We start from the raw sequence: 17,741 nt of genomic DNA, 5'->3' as shown, positions 1-17,741 counted from the left end.
ATTGAAAGATCCACATGAGAAAATGAGTTTTATTCAGTGTTGTTTAAACAAGCTTGATGTGTTCCCTTAAAGCATGTGTGCCCTTTAAAACACTTGGATTACAAAACATATTACAGCTAATTGGAGAGAGGATGTAATTACAATTAAACTAATTCTTCCTGTAATTTCATCCAAAACTGAGGTTTTTTTTTTTAATTATCTTTGCTTCACTACTGATGAGGACAACATAACAGACGGATTCCATTGCACAGTGTTGACTGCTGGGACCCTTTATATCCATGGCACAGCAGAGTTTCAGTGACCGACCTGTGCAGAGTTTCCCCTGCTGTTAGTGTCAATGCAAAGTAACACTTGTGAATTGATTAATTGATTTTTTTTTTTCTTTTTCTTTCTTCATAATGACACATCCCTAGGGTACATCTGCTCAAGAAATTAATAAGCGTAGGGCAGCATCTGCTGTTAAAAGGGTAGTTTTTGAGGTGGAGAACATCCCTTTACAAACAAGGATCGTGTGTTTCTACATGAAAATTTGCTTTAAGATCTTTTATTTTTTTTGCTACATGGAGTGATGTGATAACGCTTATGTCTGCATGTTAATTTTTAAGCAGACGTGCACTTTGTCTGGACCCTAAGCCGATAGAAGGCTTTGCAAATGGAATTAGTGTTGTCCCGAGCTAATAAACCCTGACTTACAGGCATGCATATTCTTGTGGCCTCGAGTCAAGCTTAGTGTGAGAGCAGAGGAACCTCATGTTTGCCTGCCGACCTTTTGTAGTCATACTCTGAATCTGGTCTTTGCTGCTGCCCAGATTGGTACAGCAGCGCTTCGGTGGCAGGCACTGTAGTAGTGTGCTTACTTACCATTGACAAGGCCATAGATGGTCATTTGTGTTGTGCTGTTGGCTGGGCACGCAGCCATGTGACTTGGCAATGAAAATAAAAAAAGTCCCAAGACAAGACACTCTGACTTGCTTTTAGCATATGTTGGGTAAACAGGAGCGTTGGAGACAGCTATTTTTTTTCTATATTCAACACACCATTTACAATACTAAATTTTCCTCTTTTTTTTTTAAACCTTAACCTCTCTGTAATGAATAAAAAAATTAGGAGGGGTGGGAATGTTATGATGGAAGAGAAAGTATTTTAAAATAATTTTAGAGGCATTGGACAATAGGTCTGCAAATAGTCAGACTAAAGAAACAGAACGAGCTGAAAGTAGCAGTGTTACAGGACTTTCCTCAGTCGGAGGTGACATCAAGTATTTCTGTCATCAGCCAAGAGAATCAAATGATGATGGGAACTGAAAGAAAAAGCACAATTGCTTTAGCCCGCGTAGGGAAAGGAGGTTCTTACGTAGTTCTGTAAAAACTGAAGACTAAGGTTCAACCCATGCCCCATGGAATGATGGATTTAGAGTTGCTATTGTCAACATCAAAAAATGAAGTATAAAAATCTGCAATTGAACTGCATTTGTACTGATATTGTTGACTCAAAAGAATCAGAAAACTTTCATCTCCTTTTAAGTACTGAAATATGTATTGTTGGTGAGATAACTTATGTAGTTAGAATGATTTATCTTTATTCCAAAAAAAAAAAAGGTAAAAAGCAACTGTTAAAAGTAAAGGACTGATTTTTCAGTTTTCTGTCCTAAACAATCTTACTCCCCTGTTTTATCTAAAATATCTCCTTTGGCCTGAGATCATAAGCAGAATTATTGTCAGAAAACATTTTCTGGGAAATGTGGATGGTTGGAATATCAAAATTAATCTTAGAATGGAAAATATGATAGTAGCATTTCCAATTTTGTTGCTACCAACAACAGTATACTGTTGTGCTAGAATCATACATTCATATGCCATGCATTAAGCAGACAGCTTCTAAAATTTCTGCTTAAAAGACCTAAATTATACATAAACAATGACACACTTGTATATAATAAAGTATTTATGTATGAAATATACAGAAAAGGTATATGTGCATATGCTGAAGCTTCGTAGACATCTGGAGTATTGAGATAAAGTTATGCTTTCCATCTGGAACATGACAAGTTTTAAGCAAGTCAGTCTGATGAATTTTAAGTTGAGAGACCAGATGGTTAAGCTTGATCTCCGTTTTCATAGGGCCCTTAGTTACATTGCACTCCTATTTTTTCAGCAGAACAGCAGTTAAAATAGACTGCTGCAGCGTCTAAACGGAGAGACAGGAACGTTATAAAGGAGCAACGAATAGGAAGGTCACAATGTCATTCAAACTAATGTTCTGTGGACAGAAATAAATGCATGCTCTGGTTTGCTTCCTTGCTGAACATAATGCATTTTTTGACTTAATTAACGGTTTTGGGTGCTTCTGTGTATTGTTTTTTTATTCTTTATTGTTCTGCTAGAGAATGTCTGCATTTTTAAAGGAAAGTCTCATTTCCATTTGAGCTGATAGTATTGCAATTAGGAATTCCTTAGAGCTGTATTCAGTACCTATTAAGATATACCTCAGAACCTACAATTAAGAACAAAACCTGAAAAAAAAAAAAGTGGGACTAGATACATATGGAAGCTCAGTTTACCATCTCCTTAGGTTATAGATTTTTCCTGGAAGTGTTCTTTGCTCATCTACAGGTACATGGATGGTTCTAACAAAGAAGTTAGTTCATTTTCTCCAAGTAGCTCATTAAAAGGATGGCAGTAATTAGGCTTGTCTGATCTGCACAAGTAGGCTGCAGCAGAAATCAAAGCTGAAGCTGTCACTGAGTAAATATCTGAGGCGTATTATGGGAACTTGGCCATAGAATGAAATAGGCAAGAAATGAAATGAAACTTCTAAGATCATCAACATTACTTACATTAACTGGATCACTTTTAAAATATGCTAAATGTTTTCAAATTGTCTTATAGTGTACCATTTTTAAGCAGTGAAAGTTTTGTTGACTTCTGTTTTGCATACACTTCCCCCCACCCCCTTTTTTGAGCTGAAAAAAAGGACTTCTGTAACAGTGTTTTAGCTCTGAAAAAATAGGGGTATTCAAGATATGCAAATGCTTTGAACTTTCCCTGGCTTCTGACTCTCCTAGACCACAGCTGAGTGGAATTTTTACCTCCTCCCGGCCAGCACTGCATGTCTGATCATCTTTTTGTCTATTTTTCCTTCCTACAGGGATCCTATAAAAATACAGCAGCTGCAGAACCAAATTCGTCTGGAACAAGAAAGTGGCCAGTGGTATCATCACCAGCAGCAACCTGAGCACCATCAGCACCCTCCCTCATCTCCTTCCTTTCCTCCTCCCCCCTCCTTCCAGGAGCTTGAGTCCAGCCAGTCTGTTATCTCTCCTGTGCCAATGAGTATTCTCAACTCTCATACTTCCCCAACCATGCAGTCTTCCAGCTCCTTCAACTACGCTCGACCTAAGCAGTTTATTGCTGCTCAGAACATCAGCCCTGCTTCAGGTTATGTGACTCCTTCTTCAGGATCATCTACATCCAGCCTGCCTTCTCCTATGTCTCCAACTGCTTCCCAAAAACAGTTTGGGAGAGTGCCTGTTCCGCCTTTCTCTCAGCAGTTTGCTCCAGAAGGGGAGTACGGATGGTCTCCTTCTTCTCCATCCCCTCCTCCCCCGCCTCCGCCTGTCTTTAGTCCAACCGCGACATATCCGGCGTGTGATTCCTTTCCACTTCCACCTCCTCCACCTCCTCCTCTTCCTTCACTTTCTTCACCTTCCCACAGCCTGTCTCCAACTCCCAGATTTCCTAATTCCGGCCAGTCTCCAGCAGCTTTTCTCAGCTCCATGCTGCCATCCCAGCCACCACCCATTTCTGTCAACGCGTTAGGCCTCCCGAAAGGAGTGACACCTCCGTAAGTATTAGCTAATGAGCTCCTTGAGTTTGACTGTACTGAAGATTGTACTGAAGATTATTGCACTTGCTTCATTTTATACTTTTCTAGGGCCCCTTGCTGTTACCTGCCAGCTGAGAGAGAGATGTTAATTGTTTGCAAATGCCTCTGTGCTAAAGATTAGATACAGTTTTCTAACTATCACAGAAAAGAGATTCTGAAAGAGTATTACAGTAGGAGTAACAGAGGAGAATCTAAGGTTTTACACTGGAGTTGATGAATTTATGAAAGCAGCAGTAAAAGGTTCTGCATGCCCAGAAAAGTGGAAGGAGATCCAAGAAAACCCTTCCCATGACCCAGCTCTCTTAAAGTCACATATTCAATGATATTCGTGATCTATGTTCCCATTGCATCTGTGCATAGAGAAAGTAAAGGGAGCATTTTTCAAAAGTCCCTATAGCTTTGCGATACTTGAAGTATAAGGTATTAAAGTGTACATCTGACAACAAAGTGGTCATAATGATGTATTGACTCTTGCCTAGGTTTTTTTTTTTTTTTCTTTCTTTCTTTCCCCTAAGGAAGTTTGGAAAAGGGTTTAGGAGGGGATTTTGAAAAGAAGTGCATAAAAGCAAACAGAACCCCTCCTCCTAACAACTCCACATACTTGTTTTCCCCTTTTGTCTTCCCTAAAGGCCAAAATAGTATTTTGGAGCATGTCAGCTCCCGTCATAGATCAGTTTGTCTTTCCACTGGCACTAGATTCTCATTCCATCCTTAGAGAACAAAGAGACATGCTGAAGAACAAAAATGAGAATAGCTGCATCCAAGGCTTATTTATAACTTTGTCTAGAAGTTTGTCTAAACATATCTACAGTATCTAGGTGACTTGCTCAGCTACATACCGTTGTGGTGGGAACTTCTGTTATTTCAGTCCAAGATATGCAAAGGAAGAGGAGGAGGAAGGTGGACAGATATCAGAGTAATAAATCACATATATGCTTTAATAAGCATTTCTATTTCTTTATCTTGATTTCTGTCATATGGCTCATTATGGAATCTGGCCATAAAACAGAATTGAGAGAAAAATGAATAAATAGTACAGTTTGCTCTTGCACTTGTAATGGTTATGATTTTGTCTTACTCTGTGTCCTTTGCACTGGCTGAGTTTCTCTGCTGAAAGTTGCATGATTGATTTACTGACAGCTTGGCAGGTAAGCACAGCCCAAGAAAGCCTGAAATTGCCCATGATTTGACACATAGCTACATAGCTCTGTGGGCACGTGCTGTTGTTCTGCTTAGGGCAATCCACTGTAGGCAACCATGGGGACTGGGTTCTTTTTTGATTTCCTTTCTGTGTGCTGTGATGGTGGCAGCAACAGCTCAGGCCTCCACTGTGTTCCATTAATGTGGAGAGCAGCTTCTCTGTGCTTCTCTTCCGTCTTTCTCTACAGGAAGGACATCAAGGTGCTGGAGTTTGCCCAAAGAAGGGCAATGAGGCTGGTGAAGGGACTAGAGAACAAGTCTTACGTGGAGCGGCTGAGGGAACTGGGGTTGTTTAGCCTAGAGAAAAGGAGGCTCAGGGGAGACCTTGTCGTGCTGTACAATTACCTTAAAGGAGTCTATAACAAGATGGGGATTGGGCTCTTCTCCCATGCACCAAGTGATAAGACAAGGGGAAGTGGTCTCAAGTTGCTCCAGGGAAGGTTTTGGTTGGATATTAGGAGAAATTTCTTCACTGAAAGGGTTGTGCGACATTGGAGCAGGCTGCCCAGGGAAGTGGTGGAGTCACCGTCCCTGGAGGTCTTCAAGAAACGTGTAGATGTAGAATTTAGTACCGTAGTTTAGTGGTGGACTTTAGCACTAGGTTAAAGGTTGGACTAACTGATCTTAGAGGTCATTTACAACCTGAATGATTATACAGTTCTTTCCGTATTGTGCTACGTTCGGGCATATGTTCTTACTTGAGGCATTCAGCTGTGTTCCTCATTTCCTTTTATCTTTGGACACAGGCTGCACTCTGCAAGGATGCTTCCCCAAAACTAGCAGCCACCAGCCTGGGTGTGCATGTGACAGGGTGTCTCTCTCCCCCCAGGACAAGACAGCAGCCTCAGGTTCTGAGCTGGGCCCGATTAGGTGGTTGGGGTTGTTTGGCCTGCCATTCCCTCAGGAAATGTAATCCAGATGGGAGCTGGATCATGTTAACCATGCTGAGTGTATGTGTGTATGATTTATACATCTGTATATATATTTACAATGAGCATTTGTCATCTTAATTATAACATTAAAACATGGTAAAGGATGTACTGCTTGATGCAGAAAAAAGTATATTGTTATATATCTTTGCCTGTTTTTCTCTGGCTTCACCCCTTTCATTTTACATTTACTAGAGGCTACTAATGCCTGTGTCTTTAGACTTGCTGGGTAAATATCATTTGGTCTCCTCTGCTTTGTGCTTCAACTTCAGTTCTGTATTTGTTGTTTTCACACCTTCGCTTTTGCTTCATCTTTCCCCTTGACTTTTTCTCTACCCTCACAAATACTCTTTCCTTGAACATATGTATCTTTCTGAGATGCTCTAGTTTTTGAGCACTCACAGTATTCCATATCCTAAACCTATATTCTTACCATGTACTCCATGCATCTCTGAGATCCACTGTTTGCAAAGGATAATACTGTTACCTGTCAGTGTGCTGTAACAGACAAGGTGCACGGAATTAATTAAGGTATTCAGTTTTGCTTCAACTCAGCATCTAAAAAGCTAGTCAAGCCATTTAGCTTTATCTCTACTTTCAAATCTGTCATGTAGTGGTGATATTGAGAATATGATTGCGTTGTTGAAAGTGAACTAGCTACTGCTTGAAATGCCCTTCATGGAAAGGAGATGCATGTTTGACTAGAGACTCCAATTACAGTGTTTGAAGTGGTAGGATGTCTTCTTTAGAAGATAACTTTATTTATTATTATATTTTCACTTCAATGGAAGTAGACTTGAATCTGTCATTGCATTTAGATACTTCTACAATTTCGTACCAAGTGCCTCTAAGAGACAAAATGCGCTTAACACAGTTTTCCTGTCTGCCTTCAGTATTTTCATAGCTCCTTTCTCTTGTCATTTTTTCTGTGTGACTGTATATTTCAGGGTTGGTAATTCACTCCTAGTATTTTGATTATATGGTCTTTTTACCATTGTCGTTTATTTTTGTTTGGTTGGTTTGTTGTTGTTTTCTCACTCAGGCATGAGTACCTTGACAATGATAATCAAATGTCTGAAAGAAAACAATAATTATTTAGCCATGTCAGTCTCCTGTAATTACCAAAAAAACATTACTTGGCAGAATAAGAAATCCTGTAGACTACTTTTATGTGTCTTGATATACTGTAGAATTTATTGAATAATTGTTTATTTTTTCATACATTTCAGTGTTTTTTCATGACTAAATGTTTTTAAAAAAATCAGTAGTAAGTGTGCAGCATTCTTATTTTCTTCTGATTGCTTTCGTAGTTGGAGCAGAATATAGGTAAATAATAACCATTGCAGTGCTAACATTTTAGCTAAGAGTTGAATTTTTCCTTGGTTTTGGACCCTGGGACTCTGTAGATAATGTACCATTACTTAAACCAGTTTGATAAAATGAATATTCTTCCCAGTTGATAGATAGACATTGTGCATGTTGTTGGGTTGGTTTTTTCGCTTGTTTGTTTTTTTTTGCCTCCCAGCATGTAGTCTTATAGCCTTGTCTGAATCATGGGAACAGCTACTTATGAATTTTCTATATTTCATTTGGACATCTGAAACATGGACAGCAGCTTTGTGTAGTTAGTACCTACTAATTCACCTTTAAATAGTCTAAACATTTATTTGCAACAGTTTTATGGTAAATGTTTCAGTTGAATAAAATATATCTCAACTTTCCAGTAAGCTCTAGCCACTTTGTTGTTAGCCACAGCTTGAAAACGAGGGTGTGTTGTAGTGATGTTAGCTGAACAAGCTTTAGGAACAACCATTTTTTTGTGGTGGGGCCGATTTGATAAACTCGTTATCTTGCCAGAGCGTTGTGTTATTAAGCAAGACAAGAAGTGCTGGTGGAGCTCCATAGCTAATTAAATACTTACGGGAATTATGAACACTCATCAGTTGTTTCTGAGGTAAAACTTGGCTGCAGTGATGTTGTTGGATACTGTTGGTAAAAATCTTGGCTCTTTGTTCCTTTACCTAAAGAAAACTCTTTGGTCGGGTAAATGTATTGGACTCAGGTTAGCTTTCAGTTACAAAAAGCATGCAGGAAACAGACTTGGTGTGACAGAAACCTAGAATTGAAGTGTTTTGTCCACATCTAAATCTTTTAAAGCTAGAATCTGGTCTTTACCGTTCATAGCAAAAATGAATCATATCTATCTCAAAATAGGTATACATTTTTTAATGATCAGAAAAGACAAATTCTGGGTAAGAGCATAAAATAAAATAATGAACATAATGAAATAAAAAGAATATAAATCCTGCTATACAGAAAGGTGTGGAGTCATCCAACCTGGGTCCCTTTACAGTTTCTAAAAACATGTGTTGTCAGCTATACATACATCCTTTTGAAAATAACTTCAAAAATTGTATTTTTTTTTCTTAAGCTTTTTCTTCAAGTAGATATCTTCAATGATATCACCATAGGCACAAACAGGAAAAAAAAATCTGACTATAAAGAATGGTTGAAAGTAAATCTAGTACTCTAGATTCTCTTCTGGAGAAGAATTACTCTAATTCTCATCTCTGGAGGAGATCCTTAATACTCCTCTTCTGGAGGAGAGATGGAAAAGAAAACATTGCTTTGAAGACAAGATCGTCTACAGCCTCTTTTAAAATTTAATTAAATAAGCTGCTTTTATCACTGCGCATGATTTTTAAATCAATTGCCATTTCAGTGATCTCCAGAATCTTAAATCTAAATCATGTGGTTTGTTCGGCCCAGAGCAGAGCAGGCTGAGGGGAGGCCTCATGGCAGCCTGCAGCTCCCTCAGGAGGGGAGCGGAGGGGCAGGCGCTGAGCTCTGCTCTCTGGGGACAGCGACAGGACCCGAGGGAACGGCATGGAGCTGGGACAGGGGAGGGTCAGGCTGGGTGTGAGGAAAAGGTTCTGCACCCAGAAGTTGGTCAGGCACTGGAACAGTCTCCCCAGAGATGTGGTCAGGGCCCCAAGCCTGACAGGGTTCAAGAAGCGTTTGGACAACACTGTCAGACACGGGGTCTGATTTTTGGGTGGTCCTGTGTGGAGCCAGGAGCTGGATTCAGTGATCCTGTGGTCCCTTCCAATTCAGGATATTCTGTGATTCTATGATTCAAAATCTTAATAGGGATTCTGTGGGAATCATGAGAATAGCAACATCAGAGAGATCTGCACATTTTTTCCCCTTTGAATCAGAGCTGATGGTGTGTTCTTGCAGCTGTGTACAGTGACTTGTGCATTGAATTCTGTCTCAAATAGCACCAAGAGACAAATATTTTAGTAACCCTTTTGTTCCTTGAATCAGCGGTGATGGTGACCACTGTGAGGAAAAACTATATTTCTCCATGTTCATATCTTAACAGCTTTCAACAGTCTGTCGGTACAAATGTCAGCTTTCATTTTAGAGTAAAATGTATTGCTCTCCTATGTAGATCTGACATTTACTTTTCCCATTTCTGTAAGTTGTGTTTCTCACAACTGTAAAACAATTGAGGTTACCTACAGTATGGCTGATGAGAAATTTGTGATATGTAGGAAGGGATTAATTAATTCCTGACTAAGAATTCCACCACAAGACAGAGAACAGTCAGGGTGTCTTCCCGCTTCTGAGGAAGCTCACCTCATTTCTCTCTGTTGCTCATCCATTCATACCTGGAGTTGACCCTGGGGCTCAGGAAACTGTATCTGAAAACAAGTGTTTCTGTCATTGGAAAAATTCCAGCAAATGTTAGGGGTTTACTTTCATTCCCAACCTCCAATTTTCTTAAGCTGTTGTTCCTGTCCATTAGAACATTTTTGTTTAAAGCTTCATGATTTATTGCGTTGTACCTCCTTTCCCCATGGCTTGGATCTTACTTGTGGCTATTAGAGCAGCACCTGTGTGGTTTATATGTGGTACCAGATCACTTCTTGTTGATTGTGCTAAGGAACAACTCATATTGGGGGGTTTGTTTTGGCAGTGTAACACCTTTTTATTATGTACATGCAAGTGATTATTGTAAAATGAATATCCGTGTCAGCTTTTTTGAAATATGATGAATGCGTATTTGTTCTATTTGAACTTTGAAAGCCTGGTTGTGCCCCAGATCTAATCTATTCAAGTTGCTTAAAAGTAGAGATCAAGAGTTTAATGTGGAGACACACAGACAGTAGCCAAAATAACTGACCTCCTGACAATCATTAGATCTGGAAGACTTAATTTTCTAGATGTTTTTTATCTAGTTCTTTTTCTACATGATAGTTATAGATGCTTAAGAATGTGGCAAGATGACAAGTGAACTTAACTAACAGAACTAGTACATATACCTTTCTGCTGAAAAGATATGGAGGCTATTTGTACCCATTCATTTATTTCAATGCAAATTGCACTGTTGCTTTATAGCTTTTTTTGGTCTGCAGATTTTTCCTTCTGAGGATTTAATTTTATAACTTTCTTATTTCATGTAGATTTGGATGCTACAGAAATGTCTGTGAATCTAAAAACCAGGTACAGTGCTTGACACTAGTGGAGACCTTAACCAGTAGCATTTCATCATGTGCCATTAAAGTTAATATTTTTGATATATTACATTTTCTCAGACCAGTGTAGGTTTTACTTCACATTCTTCTGGCAGTTACCTATCTCTTCTCAAGAGTTCAGGACTATAAGAACTGTGCCAGCCTTTCTACGTTCAAGAGCAGTCAGTGCTTCTGTGATTTCTTCTTGACCCTCGGTTCTAGTATAATGCTGCTAGCAATCCAAAAGGCAGATGAGATTACTAGTCACAAAATAGGTAGTATTTTTTTCAATTGATATAAAATATGTGGACATCTTTTGAAAAGCAAACAGCACTTACGTATCTGTGGTAATCAGTGCAGTATGAAGCAGAGTAATTTTCTCAGGTGGGGAAGGAACTGAATAGGAGAATGAAAAAACAGTAATTCTTTGAATGAGCAAAAGTGCATTTTTAAAGATAAGACTTAGAAAAATAAGTTTTGGGTGGTAGACATGCACTTTGTAGGTGATTTGTTCTGTGTGTTGTCTAATCAAGTCCTAAAGAGGGATCAGACGTGCTCAGGATTATATATTATTCACGTCAGTCTTGATCCTATCCACTGCTGAAGCATGATTTTGTTGGTTTTTTTTTTGGTAGTCTCATAACTTGTTCTTGGGTGGTAGAAATAATTGAACTTTGTTACCTTTGTTTCACTTTGTACAAATCATCCTTAGTCAGGACTCTGCCTCAGGCATTCCCCTGATTTGGGTGCATTTAATGTCACATTACCTAACAGAGCTGTATATATGACAAGATCAGACTAAAACAATTTTAATATGCAGCTGCTACTTCAAAGTTCGTGGCCTGTTATAGTGCTTATAGTAACTTTGTTCTTACAGTAAGTGAAAAAATGTGCTAAATGGTTACAGGAATTAGCTGTATTTTTGGAAGACTTTAGTTTTAAAAGAGAAGTCAAGTTACTGTTCATTTCCCCAGTACTGGAGAATTGATTTAGATTTCTGTGAAACTGAGCCATGTTGGCTGCAAACAGGAATTTATTCTTGGAAGGATAACAACAGCCAGCCTGTTGCCCTTGTTTACACTTTAAAAGGTACATAGGAAAAGAGAGGGAATCGCATCCAGTATGCACTCTGTGTAATTAAAACATGAAAAGTACTGCTGGTTTGGCCTTCTTTCTAAACAAATGTTAGGGCAAACACTCAAAACTAAGAAGTGCCAAGCCAAGGTTGCAAAAATCTTTGCTGTCAAAAAATCTCTGTGTGTGAATTAGGTTTGCCTGAGTTTTAGCAACTTCCTTGCTCCCTTTCTGACCAAAAGAATTCAGACTTGCATGCTTTTATCTATGCCTGTATTCAGGCACTCGGTGACTTCAGTGATGCCCATTTTAGAGGTGCTTAAAATCGACATGAATTTCAGCCCAGTACTCAAAAGCTGATCATTTCTTTGCACATTTGTGGTTGCTGTTGTGTCAATGTATTTAAATATGCCTTTTCCAACTCTATTAATACTTCCAATATTCTCTGAAAATTGCATCGGGCAAAAAATGAACATACAAATACACGAATGAATTGACAGAACTTTCTGTTTGATATCATTGCCGAGAAAAGATGAAAAGAAAGCATGAGAGTAACCAAGGAAGACATGCTTCTAAAGGCATTTCAAGACATTTTGGCTAATATTCATTTTTATAGTTATGTTTTTAAACTGGCTGCTTCTTGCGTAAATACTTGTTTGTTAATGTAAGTAAAGAGATGAGAATCTGTTTTTCAGACAAGCTGCTTTGACCGGGTCTTGGATAGTGCTTCCAGCCCCGCTGTGCGAAGCTCAGGATGTTCTGGCACATCCACAGAGATCTGGAAGGTTGTTAGGGAGTCTGCCTCTCATGTTAAATGCTACCAGGGATCCCTAGGCCATCGCTGAAATATTTGCTTACCTTGTTCTTCAGGAAAAATTCCTTAGCTTCCCTACATAACTTGTTCCAGTGTTTTACTACCATTGTTGGAGGGTGAAGGAAAGGAGAGAGGAGAGTTGTGCATTGTTTTTGTCAAAGCGAGCTCTGTCTGTCTTCAAATTAAGTTCTCTACTTGTCCTCAGCGGCCATGGAGAATCATTGAATGCCAGCAATTTTCTGATGTTTTATGTTTGATTCACCTCTCTTATCTTAATTCTCCTCATTTCCTTACTAAATAAGCAGGATTTTCCCAACATTTTTACAGGGAGTTTGTTACAGATGGTTTTAAAACCATCTTATGGTTTTCTTGTTTTTCAAATTCTTCAGTCTGTTTTTATTTTTCTTGAAGTGCTGTGGTAAAACTGGACTCTGTGTCCAACAAGAAGGATAAAAGGAAACAATGAACTTTATTGTCTTATGCCATTGTGTCCCAGAATTGTACTGATCTTCCTTTTGAAATAATGGCATTGGTGTCCAGGTTTTAATCTCAGATTCTTCTGTGAGATGATTAATACGCTAGCGTTAATTTTACATTTGTATTGCTGTCAGGCTTTGAACATTTTTCCAGAGTTTCATCATCGTTAGATCACCTCCAGACTAATTATGAGGATTATTGTAAATGACAGTTGTGTTACCTGCAAGCGAGTTGCAGTTCAAGTTGAATGTCATCAGCCAATTTGAGAAATGTGCCTTTTTCCACTATTCTAATAGTGAAGGTTGAAATACTAAGTGTAGCCCTTTGACAGACCTCTCTGATCTCTGTTCTTCTGGTCTGATTAAAAAAAAAAAAAAAGAATGCTCTCTGAATAGTATTTTTAGACAGTTATGCAGCCATATGATAGAAATTTCAGCCAGGCTGTGTTTCCCTGATTCGCTAGGGAACTACTGACTCTCCTGAAGGCTTATTCAGAACACATAAACTGAAGTGTATCAAAGCTACTTCTTTTTGCCTGTCTCTGTGCCTGCCAGCCCCACAGAGAGAGAAATTAATGAGGTTTGATAAACACAATTTGCATTGCCTTATTATCCTACTTTGTTTTGAAACTGACTGTAGTATTGTTTTCTTGTGTTTGGTATGGACATTGAACCTACTGACCTGTGATTCTCTTGGTATGCCTTCCCCTTTTAAAAGTAGGTGTGCTTGCTTAGGGACTTTTTGTTTTCTGAGATAACGCCTCAGAATGCTTTCACCTGTGGCTTGAAATCCACTCCAGTGCACCTAGCCCAACCCCTTCTTTTATTGCAGTGGTGTGACTTTCTTGAGTAAATTGTAAATTTTACCTTTACAGCCTACTGAGTGCCAAGCAGTTTTTTTTTTTTCTGCTACGTCTCATACTGCTTTTATCACCTGAGTATGAAATGTATAAGAATGTGAAATGAAAACTGTATTTCTTAACATATTTTTTGTTGTTTTTTTGGCCTTATCCAAATTATCCAAAGAATGGCAAAATTCAGTTCCGTGGCAGTGCTGCTCTGGGTGGCTTAAGATGCTGGAAGGTGAAGAGAGAGACCGCGAGGGGAGAAACAGGGGGGTCTACAGGTGCCACCTTTCCCCTAGCCTTCCAGCAGTTGTCCAGGCTTCCTGAGGGACATTACCTTCAGATCCCCACGTCTCACCTTCTCCAGTCCGTTTTCCTTTGGTATCTTCCTTTGTTTACTGTCCCTCAATTTCTTGAGTTATTGAGGCATCCTTGGAGACCTTGCCCTTTCCTCTTAGCATCCTCCTGCCTCCCTGTAGATGGGATACTTTTTCTGACTTTTTCCCCAAAGCAGAGTGAGGGAGAGTTTGTTACTTGTGACTGAGAACATCCCCAGCCAAATGCTGAAGGAATAATTCTGCTTGGGGACTGAAAAGATCCAAAGCTAATGGCTGAATATTTCTAGAGTGAGGGATGTTATTCTCTGGCATTCTGAAACATTAGGCACATGTCTGCTCTTCTCCTGTGATTTGATAAGAAAATGAAACTCTTTTCACAAGAACTTCACCATTTTCCAGTAATTTTAAATTTACTTTCAGTAACAGAGTATGAAATGTTTTAGGAATTTATACAGAAATGTTTCCAATTATTGTCTTCTTCATCTATTCACTTAATTCCTTTTTGGCTTTTGATAGCTTTTGATGTATTGCTTCATTTTAAGTAATGGTAAAGATTACCATTGAAAACAGTTTCTGAAGAATAAGTTTTATCTGACCGTGGACCATGTTACAGAAACGTAACACCAGCAATATGCAAGGAAATTTGTTATCTCTGTATGATTGTAGTTTAACATTTTGGTGCTGGTAATTCTATTATCGGGTTGCATATTGGAAAGAAGTTTACCCCTAGCATGATGGTTTATTTTTTTCTATCTCTACCACCTGTGAGTTTGGCAATTTAGCTGATTGGATTCTATGTTTTGCATAAGTCATTCCCTTGTAATGGGCTGAGCCCCATTTAACCACTGAAGATGAAACAAAAACTAATAGTGAGTAAGTACTGGTGTTTTAAATGATGTTGTGCAACTTAACCAGAGAAATCCGGTGTGCTACAAGCTTTAAAAACTGATAGCCATGTTCATTTCTTCACAATATGAACTTGTGTACTAACAGCTCATCTCCAGTAGAAGAAACTTTGGGGTATTTCCAGCAATAGAGCCATCACAACATTACTGAAAAGTGTTTAGTGTTAGTACAGACTGGAAAAAAATATTTCCTGTGCCATGCCAGAAACTGGGAGTGAGACATCCTGAACGTATAATCATGACTTGTAGACAGATTATGAGGAATAGCTTTGCCCTGTGAATGCAAACTGCTACGTGGTTACCATCTGGCAGCCAACCCTGCTGCTGAAAAGTGCTTTGCAGGCATGATTTTAATTTTTGCCAGTGTAACCTGGACTCTGTGAATGGCCATTCTTTCAGAAATAACATGTTGCCTTCCGGGTGTGTGTTCACAGAGATAGGAAGAATAAACATCAAGTTATGCATTGTGTATAGAAAAGCTGAACCAAGGAATTAGTTAATAAATAATATAGGAAATTAATAATTAACTGCCTTGTTGTACTTCGTTCTGGTCTTCACCCATCTGGTACTTAATAGGAACCTACTTTATCTTCTGTCCCCACTTATCTAGTCATGCTTTCTCTTTCATGTTTCCTCTCATGTTGCTTTATTGCCATCACTCGTCAGTTTCCTCTTTGAGCAGATGATGTTTACAGCCACGGCTACGCTACCCTGAGCCCTATTTTATCTAATGCTTAAAAATAAAGCGTAATTTCAACTTTGTCCTTAAACTAACCATTAAATCAGTGATGTGAGTTAGAAGGAACAGCATAGTAAGTAAGATGCCAGACATCTAATCTCAAAGAAACAATGTCATTTTCTTCACTAATGGCAGGATTTCATCCAGTAATTCCTAAATACCAATGATTTCAGGGAAGTTAATGAATTTTCCTGTACTGTTTTGCAGGGGATTTCCCAAGAAAACAGGCAGAACTGCTAGAATAGCTTCAGATGAAGAGATTCAAGGGTCAAAAGATGCTGTAATTCAGGATCTGGAAAGAAAACTTCGCTTCAAGGAAGACCTTTTGAACAACGGGCAACCGGTATAAAAACATAAAATACCATGGGGAAAGGGTGTGGGCATCAAGGGTAGTTTCTCAGATAATCTGCATATGAAATAATTCTGTGTAAAGTATTTTTATATTTTACGTATTCATTCTTTTTAATTGCATTTCCAAAGCTGCATTTCTCTAAGGACTGATACTGTACATTTCGGCCTATAGTTACCTCTCCTGCTGGGCAACTTTACTTGGACTTAACGAAACAATAGAGGCTCAAAGATGATGAATTCCCTTAAGAATCCATCACAGTCTGTACCTCAAGGGCATTTTCAGCCTCCAAGACCATTTTCTTTAATTGTTCATTACTACTGAATGGCTGGACAGACAGGGTACACATAGCACTTGATCAGCCCAGGTCCACTCTACCTTTTGCCCAGTTGATGGACAACAGAGGGGAAAGAATAGGTGATAGGTGGACATCACAGGGGCGCAAGGTAGTTCATCATGAGAAATGAACCTATTAGGAATCAGGCATCATTAGATCGTGCAGTTGTGGGACTTTTTTTTTTTTTTGATCAAAAGGATATGAACTACCCTATGGTAATAATTCACAGGCTTTATCAAGCATTAACAATCTGGGGAGACAAGAAACGAGGTAAAATGGGCAAGCATAACAAACAATTGAAATGAACAGCTGCAAAGTTCTCCTAGGAGTTAAGGCCTTGATTTAAGCATCTTTGAAACAGGAATTTCTTTTAAGAAGAAGGTAATATAAAAAATGTAGACTGTCATCCCTATTTTGTCAGTGAAATGTTTTCAAAAGCACAGGAATGACTTGGGGATAGCTTTGTGTCACTGAAAGATAGTATGCTTTAGGTTTCTCAGGACCGTACTCAGAAGTTCGCTACAGTGTCTGGGATATGGACAATGGTATTTAAGTTCCAGATACCCCACTGAGTCCAACTGTCCATTCTACAGCTGCCAGATGCCAAGTCTCAATAAAGTCAATGGAGTGAAGTAGGGGAAGCATTCAGCGAGTGACTAGTGCAGGTGTGCTTACTTTTCTCCATTGACTGCAGAGGGTTTGGTAGTTTCCTTAGTAGTTAGGCAGAATCACTCTCATAGTGTATAGGTTCATGTTTTTTCAAAGGAGGTGGGCTGACCATGACTGTCAGGCCTATTTTGGAAAGTGAGAGAGATGTTTGGCCTGGACAAATGAATGGAATGTCCTGAAGAAGCCCACATGGCCCAAGGACAAGAAAACAGAAGTCTGTGATCAGATGATGCGGGAGCTTAAACGAATATACTCAGTTTTTGTGTCTGCCTTGAGGCTTTTGCCTTGCAGATTCCTGTCTTGGGTGATTCTGTTTGTGTAATCATGGCTGTGGACACTTGGAGTGTCACAGAAGAAATTAAAGAAAAGTTTGTGACTTGTTTAGATGCTCGTAACCTAGCCAAGATTAGTACCTAGTTTTCATGACTCTCAGCCTGATGCTTTAGCAACTATGTCACATCTTTTAAAAATGAATTTCAATGAGCTTTTTAAAAATGAAAGCATTAAGGAGATGTAATGTTTTACAGTTTCCATTCTTCTTTCATTTTTTTTCTTTTTAAATGAGACATTTAACCATGTAGTTAAGTTTGCCTTTCATTCACTGACATATTTTTGCAATGTTGCTTGGTAAGCATGTATCTTAAGTGCATGAAGTGTTCTA

General features: G+C 38.9%; 1 protein-coding gene across 11 annotated transcripts in view; it reads left to right on the top strand.

Annotated features, from left to right (window-relative positions):
• PALLD (palladin, cytoskeletal associated protein) overlaps window positions 1-17,741 on the top strand; it is a 150,189-nt gene that overhangs the window by 109,019 nt on the left and 23,429 nt on the right. For all 11 annotated transcript variants that reach the window (XM_040557078.1, XM_040557077.1, XM_040557076.1 and 8 more), the window contains 2 exons: window positions 3,148-3,843; window positions 15,933-16,068. In XM_040557078.1, the coding sequence (XP_040413012.1) occupies window positions 3,148-3,843; window positions 15,933-16,068 (832 nt within the window). The remainder of the gene's footprint in view (window positions 1-3,147; window positions 3,844-15,932; window positions 16,069-17,741) is intronic.

The sequence above is a fragment of the Cygnus olor genome, chromosome 4, assembly GCF_009769625.2.
Source record: "Cygnus olor isolate bCygOlo1 chromosome 4, bCygOlo1.pri.v2, whole genome shotgun sequence".
Lineage (NCBI taxonomy): Eukaryota > Metazoa > Chordata > Aves > Anseriformes > Anatidae > Cygnus > Cygnus olor.
Note: the sequence above shows the minus strand (reverse complement) of the source record. Positions and strands in the feature narration are given on the sequence as shown.